This window comes from Mustela nivalis, assembly GCF_964662115.1.
Source record: "Mustela nivalis genome assembly, chromosome: 1".
Lineage (NCBI taxonomy): Eukaryota > Metazoa > Chordata > Mammalia > Carnivora > Mustelidae > Mustela > Mustela nivalis.
Genome location: NC_139020.1, coordinates 44,560,543 through 44,585,321, shown reverse-complemented (window position 1 = coordinate 44,585,321; position 24,779 = coordinate 44,560,543). Strand labels below are relative to the sequence as shown.

General features: G+C 34.0%; 1 protein-coding gene across 2 annotated transcripts in view; it reads right to left on the bottom strand.

Moving 5' to 3' along the window:
* LOC309844750 (ephrin type-A receptor 6) overlaps positions 1-24,779 on the bottom strand; it is a 519,889-nt gene that overhangs the window by 302,813 nt on the left and 192,297 nt on the right. For both annotated transcript variants that reach the window (XM_082691954.1, XM_082691955.1), the window contains one exon: positions 23,816-23,940. In XM_082691954.1, the coding sequence (XP_082548080.1) occupies positions 23,816-23,940 (125 nt within the window). The remainder of the gene's footprint in view (positions 1-23,815; positions 23,941-24,779) is intronic.

Sequence of the window (24,779 nt, the reverse complement as noted above, 5' to 3'; positions counted from 1 at the left end):
TAAGTTTGGGTCTTCTGGTGAACAGATTACAAATCACCCCATCATCATTTCAAAATGAAGCTGAAACTGAAGATATTTATGGACAGAAATATAAGTGTAGGTAAAATGGAAAAGAGATCAAGTAGACAAGGACAGCTTTCAGAACACCTCTGAAAAGAGAGCTGAGAAAACAGGACTGGGTAGAAACTGCCTCAGATGGCAGTGCAATTCTGAAAGTTTTAGGCAGGCATTCGGGATTCCCAGAGAGAACACTGTGTTAGAAGGGTTCTGCATTTGTCAAGAAAGGCCTGCCTGGCATATCTTTGCTTAAAAAGTAAGTATTATCGTACCTGTATGAGTGCATGAATGCCACGTTATTTAGTTTTGTAGGTCTTTGAAGTTTTCGTGAATATTGTTATACTATACCTAGTCTTCTGAGACTTGCATTTTGTTTCTAAGTTTAACATATTGAAATTACACTGTTCATACCATTCATTTGTACATTACGTTCAAGCACATTTATACAGAGTGTCAATTCATTTTCACTACTATACATTACTCATGTCCCACTACACTATAATTTAGTCCCTTTCTTGATGAAATTGATTTCTTTAAAAATGCTTCCTAACAAAATCAAAAGACAACTGACAGAATGGGAGAAGATATTTGCAAACGACATATCAGATAAAGGACTAGTGTCCAGAATCTATAAAGAACTTAGCAAACTCAACACCCAAAGAACAAATAATCCAATCAAGAAATGGGCAGAGGACATGAACAGACATTTCTGCAAAGAAGACATCCAGATGGCCAACAGACACATGAAAAAGTGCTCCATATCACTCGGCATCAGGGAAATACAAATCAAAACCACAATGAGATATCACCTCACACCAGTCAGAATGGCTAAAATCAACAAGTCAGGAAATGACTAGATGCTGGCGAGGATGTGGAGAAAGGGGAACCCTCCTACACTGTTGGTGAAAATGCAAGCTGGTGCAGCCACTCTGGAAAACAGCATGGAGGTTCCTCAAAATGTTGAAAATAGAACTGCCCTATGACCCAGCAAGTGCACTATTGGGTATTTACCCTAAAGATACAAATGTAGTGATCCAAAGGGTCACATGCATCCGAATCTTTATAGCAGCAATGTCCACAATAGCCAAACTATGGAAAGAACCTAGATGTCCATCAACAGATGAATGGATCAAGAAGATGTGGTATATATACACAATGGAATACTATGCAGCCATCAAAAGAAATGAAATCTTGCCATTTGTGACAACATGGATGGAACTAGAGCGTATCATGCTTAGCGAAATAAGTCAAGCAGAGAAAGACAACTATCATATGATCTCCCTGATATGAGGAAGTGTTGATGCAACATGGGGGCTTGAGTGGGTAGGAGAAGAATAAATGAAACAAGATGGGATTGGGAGAGAGACAAATCATAAGTGACTCTTAATCTCACAAAACAAACTGAGGGTTGCTGGGGGGAGGGGGTTTGGGAGAAGGGGGTGGGATTATGGACATTGGGGAGGGTATGTGCTTTGGTGAGTGCTGTGAAGTGTGTAAACCTGGTGATTCACAGACCTGTACCCCTGGGGATAAAAATATATGTTTATAAAAAATAAAAAATTTAAAAAAAAAAAAGTAGAGATGAGTCAGTAAAGGAAAAAAAAAAAAATGCTTCCTAAAACAAGAAAGAGGAACCCTTTTCCACTGTTGGTGGGAATGCAAACTGGAGCAGCCACTCTGGAAAACAGTGTGGAGAATCCTCAAAAAGTTAAATATAGAACTATCCCACCATCCAATAATTGCAGTACTAGGTATTTACTCCCAAAATACACAAATACTAATTTGAAGGGATACATGCATCCCAACAATATCATCTTTTATAGCAGAATCATGTAAAATAGTCAAATCATGTAAACAGCTCGTGTCCTTCAACTGATGGCTGGATAAAGAAGATTTGAGATCTATTTATCTATCTATCCATCTATCTTTGACTGATGGATGGATAAAGAAGATATGGATAAAGAAGATATATCTCTATATATCTCACATACATGCATACATGCACAACCTGGTGTTGTATGGGACTCTTGAATCACTGTATTGTACACCAGAAACTAATATTACACTGTATATTAACTGATTGGAATTTAAATAAAAACCTAAAAAAAAAAAAAACCCCACAACCAAAAAAAAAAAAAAATGCTTCTTTAAACATCCTATGATATTGTCTTAATCACACATGTAAGATTTTTAAGGTATATACATAGCGGTGAAATTGCTGAGTCATTGGATGAAAATAAAGAAATTTATAAACTTATTATCCCAAATGATTTATCAATTTATACCCATTCTAACAACATAAGAGTTCCTATTGTTCCACATCATCTTCAATTCTTAAAAATATCAGATTTCTTAAATTTTTCTAATCTAGTGTGTATAAAATGTTAGCTCATTGTGGTTTCAATTCACATTTTCTTTATCATTAATGAAATCATGCATATTTTTTAATATAGCTTGATTTTTTTTTTACTCATAATATCCATTTTATTTAGTTAGTCAATTTCAGGTTTTATAGGTTATTATTTTTATTAGGTTGTACTTTTTCTTATTGTTTTATAAGATCTCTTTAAGTTTTGTTTCTTTGTTTGTTTTTGTTTTTTAAAGTAAGTGCCACACCCATTGTGATGGCCAGTACAGGGTCTGAACTTACAACCCTGAGATTAAGACCTGAGGTGAGATCAAGACTCCGATGCTTAACCAACTGAGCCACCCAGGTGCCCCTTTATGTATTTTGGATAACAATTCCTTTGCTAGCAAGATATATGGCACTTATCTTCTACTTTGGGCTTATCTTTTATAATCTTAGTTGGGTCTTTGAAAGAAAGAATTCTTAAAATAAATTAATTAAAATTATCAATTTGTCTTTTATGATAATGACTTGTATTTCATTTATGAAAACTTTTTCTTACTCAAAGTGATAAAAATATTATTCCATATTTTTCTTCTAAAATATTCTAAAAGTACTCAATTTTAAAAGTTTTTTCTTGGGGCATCTGGATGGCTCAGATGGTTAAGCACCTGACTCTTGATTTTGGCTCATGTCGTGATCTCAGTGCTTGAATTTGAGCCCCGTGTCTGGCTCTGCTTTCAGTGGGGAGTCTGCTTGAGATTTTTTTCTCTCCTTCTCCCTCTGCCCCTCCCCCACTCTCTCTCTCTTTTTTTCCTCTCTAAAATTAATAAATAAAATCTTTTTAAAAAGTATTTTCTTATCACATTTATGTCCTTAGAATATCTGGACTTAATTTTTGTAAGTGGTTTGATGTATCTAGTTTGTTTCTTTCTTTTTTTCTTCCAATATAGATTGCCTAGCATCATATAATAAATAAGCTATTCTTTCCCTAATGATATGCAGCGTCACCTGTGTCATATGCTTAAGGTCCATACTATAGTAGTTCTGCTTCTGGGTTCTCTGTTAGGATACTTTCATCACATTCTCTCACTCTATAGCAACATCACTTATCATTAATGACTGAACTTTGGAGTAACTCTACATATCTGTGAAGGAAGGTAGTCCTGACTTATTTTCATAAGCAATGTCTTATTCAATCATTGTCCCTTCATGCCTAGCCGGGAGCCCAACCCAGGGCTCAGACTTACCACGTTGAGATCAAGACCTGAGCCAAAATTAAGAGTCATACACTGACCTGACTGAGCTACCTAGGTGCCCCTCATTGTCCCTCTTTTATTTTCATTGCCATGTTAATTTTATAGTCAGTTTGTCAATTTCTACAAAAAGACGTGAGACTTTTTGTTAGAATTGAATTGAGTCTACATATCATTTGAGGGAAAAATGACCTCTTTCTAAGACAGTTTCACTGATCCATGAATGCAAACTCTCCATTTACTTGAGTGTTTTTAAATGTCTTGTTATAAAGTTTTATAATTGTTTTGCATTTGTTGAGATATGTTTTAGGTTTATTCCCCAATACTTCACAGATTATGTTGCTATTGCAAATGTAATTTCTTTAAAAATTACATTTGCTGTTTGTTGCTGGTAAGCAGAAATACAATTAAACTTTTATAACCAGCTGCTTTGATACAAATTTTTTAAACATCTTGTATATAAATTTGGTGAAAATTTCTATGTAGAAAGTCATATCTGAGATGTGAGTTTTCCTTTTACAACTTATATGACTATGTTATATAATTTCTTTACATCTAATTGAAATAGATAGAAACTATAATATTTAGTAGAAACAATGATAATAAGCATTTTCATATAGTTCCTATTTTTAGATTTACTTTAATATTTCCTCCCTAAGAAGGATATTTTCTTGGTTTTAATTACCTTAAAGAAGTTATCTTATGTTCCTAGTTTTCTAAGAATTCCACTCAAGAATAGGTATTAGATATCAAATGCCTTTCTGTATCTATTGAGAACTTCCTCCTTTAATCTCCTAACAAAAATTATATTTATAAATTATTTTCTGCTAAAACTCTCATGCGTTATTGAAATAAACCTACTCTTTTTTTTTTTTTTGGTTTGCTTTTTTTTTTTTTTAATAATGTTTGATTTGTTGGCTGGTATTTAGTTTAGAATTTTGTAATTTTGTTTCTGAGATTTGCCTGTAATTATTTCTCCTATGGTTCCTTGAGCTAGGGTTATTCTGGTCATATAGTGTGTGTTTCACAGAATTCCCTCTTTTTTCCTGTTCTTTGAAAGTGTTTGCATATGTTTGGAATGATGTGTTCCTTGAAAGTTTGGTAAAATGGCTTCTATTTAAAGCTGAATATCTAAATTTTTTTCAAAGACTTTACTTATTTATTTGAGAGAGAAAGCAAGAGAGCACAAGCTGGGGAAGCAACAGAGCAAGAGGGAGAAGCAGGCTTCCCACTGAGAAAAGAGCCAATGTGGGGCTCCATCCCAGGACGCTGAGATCATAACCTCCAGTTGCTTAATGACTTGAGCCACCCAGGCTTCTTATACTCTCCTTCTGGAATAATTTTCCTTCTTACTGAAGCCACCCTTTAGGCGTTCCTACATAGTAGACCTTATTTTTCTTTTTTTAAAAGATTTTATTTATTTATTTGACATCGGAGAGAGACACAGTAAGAGAGGGAACACAAGCAAGGGGAGTAGGAGAGGGAGAAGCAGGCTCCCTGCTGAGCATGGGATCATGACCTGATGATTGAAGGCAGTGGCTTAATGATTGAGCCAGTGGCTTAATGATTGAGCCACCCAGGCACCCCCATGGTAGGTCTTCTGATGACAAACTCTGTTTATCTCTAAATGTCTTTATTTTATCCTTGTTCAATAGATGATTCTGGGTTGATGAATGGTCTTGATCAAAAATCTGAAGGTAATATTCTTCGATCTTGTTTTCTGTTGTGCTAAGAAATGTGCTTTAATTCTGTCATCCTTTTGTCAACAGAATAACAGATAAGCCTCACTAATTTAAAAATTGTCCTCTTAGTTTATTTCTTTATAAGCTGCAGTTGTACTAAAAAGTTCCTAACTCTAACATGAGTTATTTTTCCTATTTTAAATATGTTTGACTTTGTGGATCCACCAGTTCTAGAAAATTCGTAGTTCTTATGAGTGTAAGTACTGCATGCTCTCCATTCCTTTTGTTTTTTCTTTCTTAGAATCCAGTTCAGTGTATATTTGATTTTGTTATTCTATTTTTCACATTTCTTTTTCTTTTATAAAATTTCCTTTAACTTGTCTCTTTGGGCTGAGTTCTGAACAACATTTTCAGATACATCTTCAAATTTCCTAAATGTCTCCTCTTATTATTGTTTATGTATATATATAAATTTTATATATGCATATATATATATATATATGCATCTTATATACATAGATATATATATAATTTATACATAAATGAATAAATGTTTAATCCATTGGTTGAGCATCTTTTTACTATAGTCACATATTTTCATTTTAGAAGTTCCCTTTTCCCTTAATCTATTCTTCTCATCTCTCATTTTCAAGATTGCTTTTGTTCTATATATAACTATTCTATGTATGATTCTTTATCATATTTAATCTGTGGGATTCTAAATCTGTTGCTGACTGTTTCTGATGACTCATTCATGTCTTCTTGCTTTCTCTTGTGCTTGGTGTTCTTTGATTATGATATTATTGCCTCATCATAGTCTGTGGTGTCATTGAGTCCTACATTTTCTCCAGAGAGGATTTTCTTGTATGTCTATGAGTCGCAGGGGGCTGCTGATGAAATGGTGCCACTTCAGTTTTCCTTGAGCATCTTGGCTCAGCACAGGAAACCCAGAATGAGTGCCCCCTCTTAGCTGTTGGCCTAATACTCTAATTTTTATAATGGTGCTTTCAGAATACTGAGAAATCTTCTGAGAAAGCCCATCATACCAGACTGACAGTGTGTTTCTCCTGCACTCTCAGACTATAATTATTGTTATTATTATTACTATTTTGGACAGGAAAAAACAAATACTTGAATTTTTCCTTTAGCTTTTGTGAGACCAAAATAAACATTGAGAGTACGCTTTATTATATACCTACTTATTTTGCCAAGAAGATTCTTTAGGAATACTTAGTCTGCCATCATTCTAGAAAATAGTAAGTCACTTTCTCCCGAGACTGATATAAAGCCTTTTTTCAATAGAATCCCCAAAAACATAGCAGAAAAGAAAGTAGGAGTTTATGAGTAACAAACCATTTCTTCATACAATCACTTACATCTAAACTTTTATTGAATCATTACATTATATTTGGCCAAGTACTAGATGCCGGAGATGCAAAGTTGCATCAGACATGATTTCAAGATGACTCACAATCTAACACATGGAGACAAGCAGGGTCATAGAAAGGTCTACGGTAACTTGCAATTCCCTTTTGTCCCTGCAAAAATCTTCCTTACTTGGCAACTGACATATGTTTAAAATAAAATAAAATTGTAATGAAAAATATATGGGAATTATAATTGATTTTAAGATACACATCTGATCATAGATCTACATTTCTTGAAATGTTTTCTATTTTGAAATAATGCAATATTTTGCTCGGATTCATCCCAAACTGAATATTTTGGGAAATTAAATTTATGAATCAAAAGTACTATTGTAATTGCAAATGCTTAAAAGAAAGACATTTATAAACACCTTTTTTGATTTGGGCATTTAAAAAGGAAATTAAATGGATGAGATGTATAAAATAATTAACTTCCTGAGTGATGGATTGGGTAAAAATAATGGAAAGTTTAAATGGTATTAATGAAAGACATAAAGATATTCTATAAATGTGAAAGACATGATATTTCTAATGACAGTTTATTATATCTTAAGCATATTTAACCAAATATAATAAAGCACCACTTAAAATATTTATTTATTTTATTTTAAAAAAAGATTTTATTTATTTATTTGACAGATAGAAGTCACAAGTAGGCAGAGAGGCAGGCAGAGAGAGAGAGAGGAGGAAGCAGGCTCCCTGCCGAGCAGAGAGCTCGATGTGGGGCTTGATCCCAGGACCCTGGGATCAAGATCTGAGCCGAAGGTAGAGGCTTTAACCCTCTGAGCCAACTAGGCACCCCACTACTTAAAATATTTAATATCATCCTTAACCTGAATCTGCAGTGCTAAACAGCACCACATGTCAATGTTTGATAGATATTTGTTGAATGAGGAAAGGAAGAGAGGAAGAAAGGAAGGAGAAGAGGGCCCGGGGGAGGGGCTAGCTTCTGCACTGCTGCAGTCCGACTCCTCTTCCCCCCTTTCTGTATTCAAGCTTAGTGAACTGTCTCTTCCTGGAACGTGACAACTTCCTTGGGTTTCTTTTCTGTCTTGGGTTTTCACAAAAGTGTTCTTTTTGCCTAGAAGGCTTTTGTCTCCCCATTTTGCCACAGTTGTTAATATTAAGTTGTGGGCTGGTACCTAAGCCAAAAACGAAAATGTTTTATCTCTTTAATTATTTAAAGTTGTATCCACAAAGGATTTTTATTACAGAAAATCACTTGACTCTAAATTCTAATGTAACTTTAGCTGCAAAAGATTCTTGGATTTAATGTTCAGGGTACAGCATGGCGTGAAAGAAGAAATTCTGGATTTGCTGTCAGACAGGTTGCAAAAATGTGTTAGCTCAGGGGCATACAATATATTTTAGTTCCTTTTTTCCATTTTCTATCTTTGCTTGTCACATTGTCCTTTATTGAAACAAAATATTGATACAGGGTAAAATGCTCATTTGTAAGAATAAAAAAGGAGTGGGTATTTTTGATTTCTGTATTCTGCAGATTACAATACTTGGGCCAAAAATTGGATTCAAAAGTTGTGCAATTAAGTGAAATTGAGAAATAGATTTATTTTTTAACAATAAACAAGGTAAAACTAAAGTTAGAAAATTATATTTTTCCTCAAATATTACTCAAGTAAAAATATATGAGTGCTTTAAAAAATAAAGGCTATTGAATAAATCAGTAGAAAATAATGTCAACCAATGTTGTTTTGAAGGCAGAATATGGGCTTATATATTGCGTTGCAGACACTTTGTTTCCGATCATCTAATTTAACAAGGGATAGAGATCAGAGACTATATGTGAATGTCTTTTGAAATGTCTTTTTGTGGTCTGCTACAAATAAACACCTTAAATGAATTTCCTACAAGTCCCAGATCTTATTCAATCAAAAGACCACTTCCTTAATAAGTTCATCTAATAAAACAAACAAATAAAAAATACTTCCTGTCTATAGCCTTTGTCAAAAAGCTTTATCAAAAAACATGGTAGGATTTGTAATTGAAAGATGTATATATGATCAAGTTGGTGATCATTACAAAGGAAGGAGTTCAAGTTTCTTTGGCCCTTTCACAAAGTCATATCTTGATCTCAAATGTAGCATGACAAGGATGTATTTTATATCACTTTTTACAGTTTGTCTTTGTTGCAAATTGTGCCTTAATTTTACAAACTTCAAGGTGGCAAAGGATAGGCAAAACAGAATTACAACCCACCAGTCGCCCTGGGAGATGTGATGGAAATGGGACACTGAGCTGATGCTGAGACTGGTTCAGTGTGACCAGTTAAAAACAGAGTTGATAAATGCTGACACACAAAAACGCTGACACACATAGATTACAGGTAACTACTCCTAAAGACTATTTTAACCATTGTTCCTGTAACTTTTCAGTGACAGTAACATCATCATACATTGTTTGCTTCATTTTATGAGAACCAATGTTCGCACGACAAGCAGTGCTAATTGGAGAGGGTTCCGAGTCATCTTTTTTAGAACAAAACCATCTGGATTACTGCTTTCCCCAGAGTGACTTCTCTGTTCTGCAAAAAAGACAATCAGGAAATGCTCTTCAGGCCATTTTAATATGAAATACCAAAGCTTAGAAATCCCCTGTAAATAATTGAAGGCAACCATTAGGAGTAGAGCCAGCCATTCTCTTAATGGAGAGGTCATGAGGGACAATAGGCAGAGAACCTCTCTGAAAAGTCCAAGGAACATTTGGTGGTTTATAATTGATTTTCCTGGGCAGATTTCCTTTTTTCAAATAGTAATTATATCAGTGTCATTAATAATGGCTGTTGCAAAGGGCCTTGCTTTATTCTCCAAGGAAAAAATTATATCTGGTCAGAGAAGCCTCATAATTATTTCTACTTATTTGAAGCAGATAACAGACTTAGGTTTTTCCCCCTCATTTGAGAATCTAAGACACTTAAGCTTTCCCCTGAGGAATCAGGATAATAATAGCAGAGCCGGGAAATGAAGCAGCTTACTACACACCGCTTACTATGCGGGAATAAGCTGAAAGAGTTCTTCTGTAATAGTTTAAGTCCCAGAGCACTTTTGTAGTAATTATATTTTTTTCTAAATTTTAGAGGTCTGATGCATTTCTTGAGGATGTTAAGTATCTTTCTAAATTAAGAAAGTAAGGCATTTTCTCAAACAAAATTTCTTTGTGAAGAGATGCACTGATTAATAATTAGAAAAGATGAGCCAAATATCAGTTTAGAGGATTGGCTGAAGCAAAGAAATGCTCAGTTTTTAGCCATGCCTTTATTAAGACATTTATTTGAATATATCAGGTAATACAAATCTAGATATAAATTTCTTGGGAAATGACCTTTCTTGATTTAATTTTACATTTACACACACACACACACACACACACACACACAAATACCCACATTCATGCAACATTTTTGCCCATTTTTTTCCATACTATAAGTTCATCTCCTAATCTTCCATGGTTCCTTATAAAACTATGTGGCACAACACTTGATACATTTTTTAATATTTTAATTAATACTTATTTGGGAAAAAGTTCAAATATTTTGTTTTTTTAATGACGTGAAAAGGTACTGTTTTGGTTCATAAAATCAAGTTTAGAGCTCTCTTTCATAAATTAAAATTTTAAATTATTTACAAAACATTAACTACTTTCCTTTGTATCTTTATTATCCAGGAGTATTTATATAGTGAGAGAAGACTTCTGTTGTTTCTAAGGGGAATTTTATCCTTTTGTATGGCCAAGGGAATTGTGCTTTCATGGGATCTTGTCCACTTAAACTATCAGAAATCATTAAGTTTTTGCAAGAGTCAAAGCAACATATATCCTTAATTATAGCTGACTATAAGGCCAAAGGTATAAGTTTTTCTGTTTAAGCTTCATCATGAGGATTTTTTTTTAAAGATTTTATTTATTTATTTGACAGAGACAGAGATCACAAGTAGGCAGAGAGACAGGCAGAGAGGCAGGCAGAGAGAGGAAGGAAAGCAGGCCCCCTGCTGAGCACAGAGTCCGACGCGGGACTCTATCCCAGGACCCCGAGATCACGACCCGAGCCTAAGGCAGAGGCCTTAACCCACTGAGCCACCCAGGTGCCCCCATCATGAGGATTATGAATGGGTTAGTTTACTTGGAAATGTAGTTAGGTTTTTTATTTTACTTTTACTTTAGAGAAAGAAAAACAACTACATGGCTATTTTAATGACATGATTGAATTACTTGGGAAAAAAAGAGATCTGTTATATGTATGAAGTTGGGCTTTTATATTTTGAATTTTGAATAGCATAGTACAATCTTCTAATAAAATTCTGAAAAATGAAATGGCCATATCATTGAACCACCCAGAGTATGTTTTAAAAGCCATGGTATTTCAGAATAGCTACATAGCATTTCCTTGAGACAATATTTTGTTGAAGCCAAATTAAAGCACCACAGATCCTTCTGAGAAGATGGATACAGTGGCCAACTTCTAAGATTGACCCTAACAATCCCCCTCTTCTAGTGTTTACACCATTATGCAGTCCCCTACCATGTTTTGCCAGGGTTGGTCTGTATGACCAATAGAATATGAAAAAGGTGATAGTAACTGCTAAAATTAGATTATAAAAGATATTGCACTCTTTTTCACATGTGATCAAGCCCACCTGATGAGCAGGGGAAGTTTCTTCTCATATGAATGAGCTTGAAAAAAGATCCCCTAGCCTCAGTTTCAGCTGACTGCAGCCCAAAATAGCTTGACTACAATCTCTTGAGACAGAACTATGCAGCTGAGTTACTCTTGGATTTCTGATTCTTGGTTGGTATGTGAGATAATACATATCCATTACTATAAGGTGCTAAGCATTTAGGTAATTTGTTATAGAGTAACAGAAAACTAATAGTGTTGATCTTTAGATGAGGTTAGTGTTCAGTATCTTTCCCGAAAAGGTTAGCCTACTGAATAACATCTTCTAAGTGATGGTGCTTTCTGAAACAATATGGAATATTAGAGCAGATCTAGCCTTGCATTCAGGATACCCGTATTGTGATCTTGGCCAATGTTACAGAAGCCACAATTATTCTGGGTCTAGCGTGCTAATATATATCAGGTTAAATTTGCCGCAATGACCATATTTTTATTTTTTTATAAGATTTTATTTATTTATTTGACAGAGATCACAAGAAGGCAGAGAGGCAGGCAGAGAGAGAGGGAGGGAGACAGGCTCCCTGCTGAGCAGAGAGCCCCATGCAGGACTCGATCCAAGACCCTGAGATCATGACCTGAGCCGAAGGCAGAGGCTTTAACCCATTGAGCCACCCAGGTGCCCCAATGACCATATTTTTAAATTCTGCAATGCTAAGAGTATTTTCATGTGTTCAGTTTGGAAACCCCTTTGCAAAAATCTTTATTTACCACAATATTGCCTACTTTTTGATATCTGCCTATTTTCAAAAATGATTAATAAATAAAGAGAGAAGACTGCTATTTCAAGGATCATAGAAGAGGGAAAGAGAATGTTTAGTTGTCATGTATCTTCTGCATAATCTACTTTGGCCTTTATGGAATAAGAAGACAAAGAAGAAATGAGAACCAGGAGGGAAAATATGAAAAATGGACATGTTAGAGTAATGTATCCCAACTAGATAGCAATGAAATAATAAAATCTACCAAAATAAATAGAACATCATGCTTAAAGGATTGTTCTCATATATAAAAAACTTGTCTTAATTAGAAGAGCACAAATTCTGTATCAAAATATAGCCTAAGTTGTCATCAATATATTTAATATATATTTGGAAAGCATAATCATAATACAACTATTTTTCCATCTTTCTTGCTATACTACTATATTTTCTATCTAATTTTTAAGAAAAAAATTGTTTCTCATTTACAGTCCAAGATCTATGTAAATTCACATGTTAAGAAAGTGATTTTGTGATTTCCAAATTAAAATGTTATCACATTAAAATGCTTATACTAAAACTTCTGCAGTGAAAATACAATGATATTATGGGATGGTATCAACTGGTTAACATTAACGTGGATGGTTTTTTTTTAAAGAACTTTATATACCTCTTTGGCTTATTACCATATTACCTATAGAACTGAATAATTCTTTTGGTGCTGTTTAGATAAGATATTATTCTGTTTGGGTAACAAATATTTAAAGAATCTTAGTGCAGGGACTGAAACCATTTTTTTTTTTTACCTTTTTTTTTTTTTTTAAATTGGGACTGAAACCATTTAAAGCCCAAACTGTTGCCAATATTTTATCTAATACCAATTTTACTATGGTTAATGTATTGAATGCCTATTCTTTCTAAGTAGTAATATGGTTTATATTTAAAATTATTATTTAATCTATACTTCATAATAGCTTATTTGGTTGTTATCATTTCTCTCTTAACAGATGAGAAAATTCAAGTTTAGGGAAATAGTAATTGCTTTGGTCATACAGTGAATTAGTGTCAAAGCCTGAATTCAAACACAGGTCTGCCAAAATCCACTATGATGATAGAGTATGATGTCCTTTGATTGCTAAACAGCTGAAAGGAAGTTTTAAAAGAATATCATAAGGCCACTTTGAAGTTGACCGAGGGAAATTAAGAAGTTTAAGGGCTTGTCCAAGGTCTACAACTACTTAGAGGCAGAGTTGGTAGTAGAACTACCCAGTTCAGTTTCATTTCAATTGCTTTATTTTTTTAAACTATAATACACTTTTGTTCTATGGGTCAAATATTTTATTTCATAATATCAGGGTGAATTGACCAAAGAGACACAAAAACTAAATAAGGAATAGAAGAAAAATGAACTAAATAATAGCCTAGTTGCTCTTAATGTTTTATCAATATCTAAATATATTTTTATTACAGTTTCTTATTAAGTGGCCAGGTGGAGGCTAAAATCTAAGTGGTACTCATGAAGTAGGTAGGTGTCTCTCTTTAGCTAGCAACTAATTAACGTGTCTTAAAATTAGTTAATATAGGTAGTGTATTCAATAAATGTCAGTATTATTTTTTTCATAATCTAACTTCATTATTAACACCAAGATTTTGTTCTCTACCTTCAGTCAAGATTGAAAGTTTCAAGGGTCAGAAATGTGCACATTTTAGCTTCCAACTCTTTTTTATTTTTCTAATTTATCTGACAGAAATCAAATGTTGGTCTTGCAGTAAATAAGGACTGGTTTCCTAACTCTAAATACACTACAAATTTTGAATGTTAGACTTCCCCTCTGGCAGTAAAAAATCTGCAAATCAAGTGAAGCAGCAGAGGCACAGAGCAGCTCACATATTTCTTACAGAAAATTTTTATAAAAAGGTTAAATTTTCTTTATAATATGACAATATTTCAAAATCTACAGAGCTAATAAAAATGGTGCTTAAAATGTATAGTTTAAAAACATGTACAGATTCTTCACAAAAGTATTTATTGAAGTGAGCTATTTCTGGGAGGAAAGCCCACCAAATTCCTGATCGGCTACCAAGACAAGTTGCTATTCTGCCTTACCGTCTGTATGGTCCATATTTCCTCTGGGTGTATTCCCTGAATAAATCCCTCAAGGAAAATGAAACCAAACAATGCATTCTGTAAACTGCCCTCCCATCTTTTAGGAAATAGCTCAAGATAACTCCACATGATCTTTCTTTCATATGATTACAGGTTTCTTATTAACTGCTGGATGAAAGTGAGTAGGAGTAGAATATCAGAAGAGAAAGGGTAAATTTATGAATTTGCAATTATGTTTGTACTTCTGGCCTCACACTGTAATTGTTTAAAGAACAAGCAAAAATATGGTTGTATTTTTAACTGCATTTAAAATAAGCAAATCTTGCATTCTCCCCCAGGTAATATGATTCAGTCAACTTTTTAATAAGGCCAGTGATCAAGGAAAAACTTGCTAAGGGTTAGATAACACAATGTAATTGCAGCTCTTAACTTGAAATTTATATTAGAAAAGCTGGCAAGATTTAGCTACAGGCATTATATAGTAGTATTTACTCTTTCATCATTTTAGGATAGAAAGGTAGATATCTGACTTATATATTTAATTTTCAAAAGTAGAAACATTTATTTGCATTTTCCACTAATGTAAGAGTAGTTCTTTGAAGGCTGAATACAATATGAATTCAAGGAGACACTGCATTGGAAAAACTGGTGTCTGTCAGTGAAATTTTTTGCCTGATTTTTACCAAACTAGATCAGAAATTTAGAGGAAGTTTGAATTTGTGTCCCAGAAGGGATTTTCTGAAGGAATGAAAATATAAAAGAAAAATACTATTTTTGCATGCTCTAAGACTACACTGATTTTTGGTAGGCATCAGTCCAAATATTTTACCCAGAATAGTTTCTAGCATTCCTTCCCACCACCTTATCCCCACCTCCAACTCAAAGGGACATTTGTGATGCTCTGATAATTTGATATTGTAGCAAGTTTTATAACCTCTATTCAAAGCTATATATTATACTGCATTATTTCTTCCCTCTTAACAATAACTTCTAAGAGAAGGTGGAAATTCATATCAGTAATTAATCATTTTTAAATAGTAATATTTTTCTAATATTATTTTTGTAATAAATGGATTGTTGAAGAGATTGGATGATTCTTTCATCCTTAAGGTTTTTAAATACTTTCCAATAATTTTTCAAATATTTCATAGGAAACATTAAATTCCTCATTTTTTCATTACTCTTACTTGATTATCTACTATCTCCTTGCACAGCAAAACAAGACACACTAAACATAATAAGCTTATGTAATCATGGGACTTCAGAGTTGGAAAACACTTAGTTTACCCTAACCTCATCTAAAAAGAAAGACATGAAATTCAGGAAAAGTGATGAGGAAACAGTTTAAGAAGGGGAGGTACAGGAGTATTACTGTACCTAAAGCAACTGACTCTGACTTTAAAATGTGAAATGGAATTAAAACATGGACCTTAGAGCTGATCGAACTGTAACACATAAGTTTGGCAGAAGCGTGGTTAATGAATGTGCAACTTTACCTTGTACTACACAGAACATCAGGCTGTGACTGCTCTTCTCGTGACTGTATTTCACCGAAAGAAGCCCAGGCCCTTTGAGCATGATGGAAGGAGTATTGTTTTATTGTTCTCAGAAAAAGAACATACATTTTTGACACTTATTTTGTTTATGATCTTCATTTCAGTCTATAGATTGAGGTATATGCTAAAGCTTTGAATGAAGTCTATAGTTAGAATACTTTGTTCTCCCCACTTAATTTTTTCCTTTTTTGGGGAGGTACCAAAACTTCCACATACTAAGCCCCAGCTTCTGTCATTTCAAATGAATCCATTTCTCAAAACAAACGAAAGATAAAGATAGTGGAACTCTTAGGAAGATGGAGATAATATAAAGCTAGAGTAGTTAGTAGATACTTGGCAATTTTCATGTACTTGCAGACTCTGTGCTTGATGGAATAGTGTAAATATCTTTTAAATTTCTATTTTGATATGTGAAAACCATACAGATGCTGATTTTGATGTTGTACTGGCACCAGTCCTAGGTTTGCTTATCACGAGAATCTCTGCTCCAGGCACTGTGGGACTCCCTGGGCTCACTAAACTAGACAGGCTTCTGTGCAGTGCGGTGTTGCTGCACAACACGGAAATTGGCTATGAAATCTCCATAATGAGTGTTTGTATCTGTAAATTCCCTTGTTGTCCATTTTCTATCAGGTAATGTTGTTTTAATTAGTACCAAATGCTCGTATCCAATTTCTCTGTGGTGGACATTGCAACAAATAAGGATTACAAAAAAGAAAGGAAAAAAAAACCCACAGAACTTTATTTAATAGCTCAGGAATTTCCTGATTTTCATTAGAAGAACTCGACTGTATCTGAAACTGACTTGGTCCTTTATTTACTGCATTTTGCTTCAAACTAATATTTTGGGTTCTAACATCATATGCATCATATAGCACCTAAAGAGGTCTTAGCTAGTTATAAAGATGAGGCATGTTTAAGTTCATGGTTGTGATTATTTTCCTTCTCTACACACTTGATAAAGTAAGGTAACAGAAAATCAGCCTCTGAAGACTTAAAATTCAAAGCTTGGTCCTTGGAACAGCACTGGTAGCATTCCCTGGGAAACTGTTCCTGATGTAAATCCTCATTCTGTTCCACATGCTGTCAACCCACCTCCAGTCAACTGAGTCATCATCCACATTTCAAAAAGCTCCTCGTGTTCCAGGTGATCCTTGTGCTCTCCTCAATCCCATTTTCCTTAGTTCACGTGTAATAACCACACTTAGGTTTACATGCAAATTTACACTTGGATCGCAAAATGTGCAAGTTAGATATCCCTGGGTGGCTCAGTCAGTTAAGCACCTGCCTTCCACTCTGGTCATGATCCCAGTGTCCTGGGAATCAAGTCCCACGTAGGGCTCTCCACTCAGTGGGGAATCTGCTTCTCCCTCTGCCCCTCCTCCTGCTCGTGCTTCCTCTCTCTCTCACTCTGCACACACACTCTCTCTCAAATAAGTAAATAAAGTCTTTAAAAAAAAAAGTACAACTTTCAGATGACCACAGGGAAAAGAGGGTGCAAAAAATGGAGGAGGTATATTTCTATACCCAAAGAGTAGATGAAGGTAAGAGTAGCATTCATAGAAGTGAAGAGAAAGTTCTCTTCATTCCTTGGGCAAACACCAAAGTGAAGGAAATTCAACAAAAGAAAATGAGAGATGCACATTGAGCATTTTTTTTCTTAAAAAGGAAAATTCTTTTTCTTTCTTCAGTTGATTATTTCTTCAGTAATTTCTTCATATATTTTTAATCAAATAAAGATGCACATTTACTGATTTTAGAACCATAGGAAAAAAGAGCAATATTTATTGAATTATTATCTGGGGAAAAACTATCTTGAAACTGTAGAATAAGACAGGAGGTGAGAAAGAAAGAGACTTGTATAAAGTTTGGTATTGAGAAGTATGTGACTTCATAAAGGACACCATGAATGCAGACTTCTCTCAAAAGAGGCTACCTAAAATCACCCCTGGGATATGAAAGTATTCCCATAATTAAAAATTTCCTACAAATCTCCTCTCCCCATTTTTTAAAAACAATACACTGTTCTCATGACATGAAATTATAGAATTTTATACAAAACTAACAGATACTTTATTGGTACTAGGTGAAACAGTGGCAGATATGTTAATTATTTTATGTAGATAATATTGACCATGTAAACATAAGAAATGATTCCTTTCTCAAGATGAGTTCTCTTGAACAAAAATCTAAAAACTGCTGACTCTGGTAAAAATTAACAAGAGAACTTTTAAGGAAAAGACTTTACCAGTCACAGTGTCTTTAAGTACTGGATGTAAGAATAATTAACTGTTATGGGGGTTCATGTTTGCAAAATGAGCTACCAGTTGGTAATTAGTGGAGTTGTACAGCACCCGGGTGAAATAGGTATGTTTTATGGCTGCCATTTTACAGATGCAAAATGGGCATTGGAGAGTAATGAAGTGTTTGGCCTCAGGGAACCCAGAAAATCAGAATCAGCAGAAAGCACTGACTTTTTGAGACCTCAAATTGTGATGCAAGTACCGAGGCCAGCATTAACAACTCCTTACTGGCTGTGTGATTTTGATAAAGTTACATACCTTTGTTGCGCTTTAGTTCCTTCATCTGCAAAATGGGAAGAGGAATAGTATTTATTATCTCAAAGTGTTGTTATTTGGACTGAATTATTTGGTCCATGAAAAAACACTTTTAAAAGTACCTAGCAGTGTAACAAGCTAACTATTGTTGTCCTTGAATTATTAACTGTGCATTTCTCTGGATGCTGGGGATGTGAAAGTAGAGAGGAAATCGCTGGCCTCTTGGACTGACATTCTACTTACTAAAATAACATCTTTTTAGCTGATGGACACATGTATGGGTCTTTATTATGAAGAGGTAGAAATAGGGAGTTCTGGTGGCTTTCTCTGTTTTTTTTTTTGCTTGTTTGTTTTGTTTTGTTTTTGTTTTTGTTTTTCAATTGCTCAGGTAATTTCACAGTGGCTGGGTGACTTATCTCAACTTCCTATGAATGAGTTCTGAAGAAGGAGAAGATTTTTACTAATCTGTTTAGGATGACTGAAAGCAAATAGTATTTCAGTGTTAGGCACTGACTGAGCATTGGGTGACAAAGACAAACAAGAAAACGGTCTTTCTTCAGACTCACACACTAGTGAGAGAGTTGGAAATCTACATAAATGACTCTAATGAAGACTAGCTTTAAGGAGTGCCTAGATGGTGCATCTGACTCTTGATTTTGGCCCCATGTCTGGCTCACCACAGAGTCTGCTTGAGACTCTCTGCCCCTCCTGCTTGTGCTCTCTCTCTCTCTCAAATACATCTTTAAAAGAAAAAGATTAACTTTGATAAATAAAATAAAAGAACAAAGAAGCAAGAGAAAGAAAAGTGCCTTGGGTAGAGAAAAAGAGAGGGAAAATATTAAGAATGAGAACAAAAAGAGTAGAGAGAGAGGGAAGAGTAGAGATAAGGAAAGGGCATGTTGGATACTCAATGGACTTTTCGGTATTTTGTGACTACAAGAAGGTTTGTAGATTTTAGAGGTGGAGACTGAGGTGGTGGAAGCAAATAATGTTTTAGTTTTACTGAAATAACATTCTAGGCCCAAGATAGAGTTGCTCCTACCTGGGGTGCCACGTCAGCAAACTGAATACGATGTTTGCATCCTTGAAAATTCTGTTTGACCAAAACCGCAGTGTATCCAGTCAGCCAGTCCCCAAATGCCAAGCCTACTCGATACTTCTTTCCTCCTTCCTTCTCATCCCAAGTAAGATTAAATATGTGGTCTCAGTCATCAGATATTTTCAATTTTTCTTCTTTGTTCTTATTCTTTAACCTATAAAAGTTTCCCGCCTTCTGCCGTTTTACAGTTCTCTGAGACTGTCCATTTCTCGAAGTGGTAAATAAATCATGTTTGTATCACCTCAATTGCCTTTTTTTTTTTTTTAACAGTTCCCTCATTATGAGTAAACTCTTCTTTGTTAGTAAGTAAATATGAAAGGATTTTTTTGGTAAATATCTGACTTTCTTCATTATTTGAAGTGTCTTTTCATGTTCAAAGTTTATTCACTTGAGTGAATAAAAATAAAACACTTTGAGTATAAAAAATGTAACTAAGAATTGGGGGGGGTATAAAGAACTGAACAGATAATATCTAATTAGTTATAATCAACAAGCAATATGTTTTATTCTCCATACCCTTCTTATCACACAGAGACAGAAGACAATTTAAGTTCTTAATTTTTATGTATAATTATAATGTGAAGAATACTATTCCCTGTGGTAAAGTATTTTTTAAATGTGTATGTGTGTGCATTTAATTTCATGAATGCAAAACTATCGTTATTTGGGATAACGTATCTATAAATTGTATGGATGTACATTCTGAAACAGCTAGAACCAAAGATTATCTTTCTAGACACTTTTTTTTTTTTTTTTTTACAGATGAAAAAACAGGACTAAGAAAGTTAAGATCTCAGCCAAAATCAAGTTTTTGAACACCCAGGCCAAGACTTTTTTCTAATACTACACATTTCCTGAGAAAAGGTCACTGATAACAATACTATGTTGTTTGACCTCAGATATTTGTAGACGTTCCACATTCTAAGCAGCTTAACTTCTTTCCTGATTTACAGAATAACGCTCTTAAGCAGAACATAAAAAACAGCATGAATTCCTGAAAGAGTGGTATAAATATTGATCATTTGTGGATTATGAGTCAGCAATACCGAGTAACTTTATCAAAAGGAAATGGAAGGTTTAGAATACCTTAAAGACTGATGCACCAATACTAAAGACTGAAGAGAAGAATATTACAATGAGCTGAGGCTTAAAATTCTTTCAAAGTTTGCTGAGCACACAAGTACCTTAGTTAATATAGTTGGTGTGCCACCACACCCCCTTAGATCACATTTATGTGTTCCTGCTCCCACTCCCCCAGCGTTTGCTTTTCTGACTGTAAAGATTTGTATCTGGCACCTTCTTTACAGACCTCCATATGCATTCCTAAAGCCACTACAGAGAACCAGAAGTGCCAAGATATATATATACTTTTTTTCTGTAAAGCCCATTAGCTCAGCTTCTTTCTCTTTACAGGATGAACTCTGAGATGTAATTTATACTCCAGAACTAACCTTGGTCACTCTGAGTTTGACTGGCATTTTCTTCAGAGTCTTGTTCCCCCTTCTCTACTGGTTTTCCCAGGAGCTTCTCTCCCTCCGCACCCCCCCCCTTTTTTTTTTCTTTAAGATTTTATTTATTTATTTATTTTTGAGAGAGAAAGAGAGAGAGAGAGCATGAGAGGGGAAAGGGTCAGCAAGAGAAGGAGACTTCGGGCTGAGCAGGGAGTCCAGTGCAGGACTTGATCCTGGGACTCCAGGATCATTACCTGAACCTAAGGCAGTCACTTAACCAACTGAGCCACCCAGGCGCCCCTCCCGGGAGCCTTCTCAATTAATCACTTGCTTACAAAATCCTCTGTCATGATTTCTAGTTGCTTATAGGTAACTAGATATGAGAGAAAAAGCAAAGCTGTTTTAGACCCATCCATTCATCCATCCATCCATGTTTATCTATGCTTGTTACTTCCCTCTCTCTTCCTTGCTTCCATCCATGTATTTGCTTCCCCATCCCATTCCAACTCAACAAGCAATACTGGAGACAGCATGGTGTACACTCTGTTCCATTCCATATTTCTCTGTATTTATATAATCTTATATATATAATCTTAGATATACATATATATATATATATATATATATATATATGCATACACACACAAATACAGTGGGATATTTGTATTCAAAAATTAGGATCATTTGTACATGTATTTCTTTGTATCTTGCTTTCTTAATGAACAGTATTTACATTCCTAATAAAGAAGGAAATTAGCACTTTAAGAGTTCTATTGTAAGGTGTTATAAATTTTACAAAAACTTTTACTTGGAAGCAGAAATCATGTTATAGCTGTATATAGAAAAAATGCACAGTTACAATATGAAGACATAGTTGGAAACAGTTTTAATCCTATCAATTATTTTATGCTCACTCTGAAATGTTTGATATTCTAACGCGTTTGATTAGTTGCCTATACATTATGTATGAAAAGTTTTGATTTTTATTTAATCGGTATATAATTTCCATGCTATTGTATACTTGTTCTATGTTGTATTATATGTCAAATATTTCCTTAATTCTTTCTTAAATGATTTCTAATCCTGATTTAGTGTGCTTTTCATCTTTGGGTCTGTTTATAAAATTAATCTTTATAACCCATTAGAAGAGTTGATATCTTCATTTCCCTTTTGTAAATGTGAAGTGTGAAACATAGGGAGATTAATTGAGTTTCTTGGCCACAAGCATAATGAAAGTCACAATCAGAGCATGAATTAAGAATCCCTGGCTTCCAACTCCATGTTTACTACATGTACAGTAACTCCATTAGCACTGGATCATTGCCATTTTCTTACAAAATAGACTCCTTCGTAACATTATCTATTCTATAATTAAAACAAGGAAATTATGTCAATTACCATCTTCCAGAATATTATTGATTTCTAAAATTTTGATTGAATGAATATGGTTCCCTTTTTACAGAATCTGTATGATTTGTCCTTATTTGGAAATATTCAAGTTATCTTCATCTTCAAACATACTAAGCATCAATGACTATAAAATGAGAACAATTTTCTATGTGCAAAATATAGCCTTCATAAACCATAAAGGAGTATTCTCATTCTGAAAAGTTGCTTATATATGTGCCCATTGCCTTTTAAAATTATGATAATTTTTTCATACCTAAAGATCTATTTAATAAATAAGTAGACAGAAAATATGTATATTTTGTGACAGCATGCTAGAGGTTATAACATTTGAAAGGATAGCTCAACAGGATTTCTGGCACATCCTGGCCTGGCTAATGTGCAGAATCTGTAATCCAATTAAAACTCAATTTACCCTTTCTTAGACTGTGGAGTTATTCCCGTTGGTTCATGATAATGGCAGTTTTCATTGACTACATAATGCTGAAATTACCAGGGTGTCAAAATGGATACAGGCCGGCTCCTTTTCAAATTTATATTTGCTCAGAAGCAATAGAATAGAAAAAGACAGACTTCTATTTCTGTTTTTGTACTTCTTCAGAAGAAATAAAAATTTATTTGTGATGTTCCTTTGCTTCTAGTAAGTTACGGAAGTGCAAGACTTCCTTCTTACTGTAGTACACAACTAGAAATTATGTGTGATTTTTACCTTATTTTTTAAATTAAGTGTTCCCTTTATCAGTATTCCAGAGCACCAGTAGCACAATGAGACATATCAGAATTGCTATGTTTTCTACTATAATGCCTATAGCCACAATAACAGTGAGAAATCAGGGGAAAAAAAACATAAAGAAAAAAGTGGATACAACAAAGGTAAGGAAGTATATAATTTGGGAAAATAAAGAGCTGAGAACAATTTTAAATGACAAAAATGAAATTTAAGATTAAGTTGAATTATTAACCAGATTTATCTTGCTAGCTTCTTTAAAAAATAAAAAGAAAAAGAAAAACAGCTGACCTAAATGTAAAGAAAAATTTTAATACATCAGCTATTTCCATTTATCCCTTAAATCATCCTTTCCAAATATAGTGAACTGTAACTTTAAACTCATCAGCAAACAATATGGGCTACAAAAACTCTCTCTTGAGGTTATAGCAATTCCATTTTACCATGTCTTCCAAGTGAATTGTAGAAAGCTGAAGGAGTTACTAACTCTTGCTATATTGGAAAAATCCCTATAGTAAGTCATGATGGAAATGAACATCTTGTCTACTTTTATACTCTGATACAAAACAAAATGAATTAATTTAGAAAGTATAAGCATAATAGTAAATTAGAGAGTTTTCAAAGACATAGTAGGTATGAGGTTAGGTCAAAGAACAGGTTTTAAAGTAAAATAATGTAACAACATGCTTGATATATACATATATACATATATATGTATATGTAGTTTTTTAGGAAGCTCCAAATAAGACCTACTTTCTCATAGTACTTGATCTCGTAGTCCAGAATGGCTCCATTGGAAAAAGCAGGTGCTTGCCATGATAGGGCAATGCTATTTTGGGATGCCCAGTCCTTCCTTACCACACCTATCAGGGAAGGTGCTGAAAGGAAAGAAAATAACTAAGAATTAATTGGCAGGAATCATTCTCCATAATCTTTTCTTTACTATTTTGTCTTCCAAGGAAAATATAATTCTTGTTGAAGAGGATAGCAATGTTAATGTCAGATTAATAAGAAAGCCTTAGGATCTACTCTATTTAATCCAAATAAACTATTTAAATAGATTTAGAAACACTACTAGGGAACATGGGAAAAACTCAAATAGTCCAAGAATGAGAGCCAGAAGTCATCATCTTAGTCTTTGTTAGAGGAGGACATTTTTCTTTAAAATGGCTTTGGTTTTAGGCTACTGCATGAAGTACAATACATCTGGATCCTATATTTTAGCAAGTCTAAGTATGCTGTAGAAAAACACTGCAATTACAGGATCATTTATAGGCTTTTCTTTCTCCTCAAGACTTAGTACTTCATGAAGTCTTAGTGATTTATGAAAGTTTATAGCACAAACTTCTTAACTATAAATTATTGCATATCAACATGAGAATTATTTTTTGCATGATTTCTGTGACATCTGAATAAAATTGAAACATTTAACTTCTGAAGTTTATTTTCAGAATCATGTCTTCTTTCCCTCAATATTTCATTGTTTTAACAACCCAATCCTAACCTAATCTTGCATTAAACTTCCAGAATTTTCCTAGAATATGTATATCATAGACTCTTTTCTCATTTTCAATATTCTAATTTTTAAAAACAGGCTTTTATATAGAAGTTAAAATTCATTCATAAAAAGAGAAATATAAATGAAATATACTGAGATACCATTTCTTACCAATAAGATTGGCAAAAATCCAAATATTTGACAGCAGGCTCTGCTGAC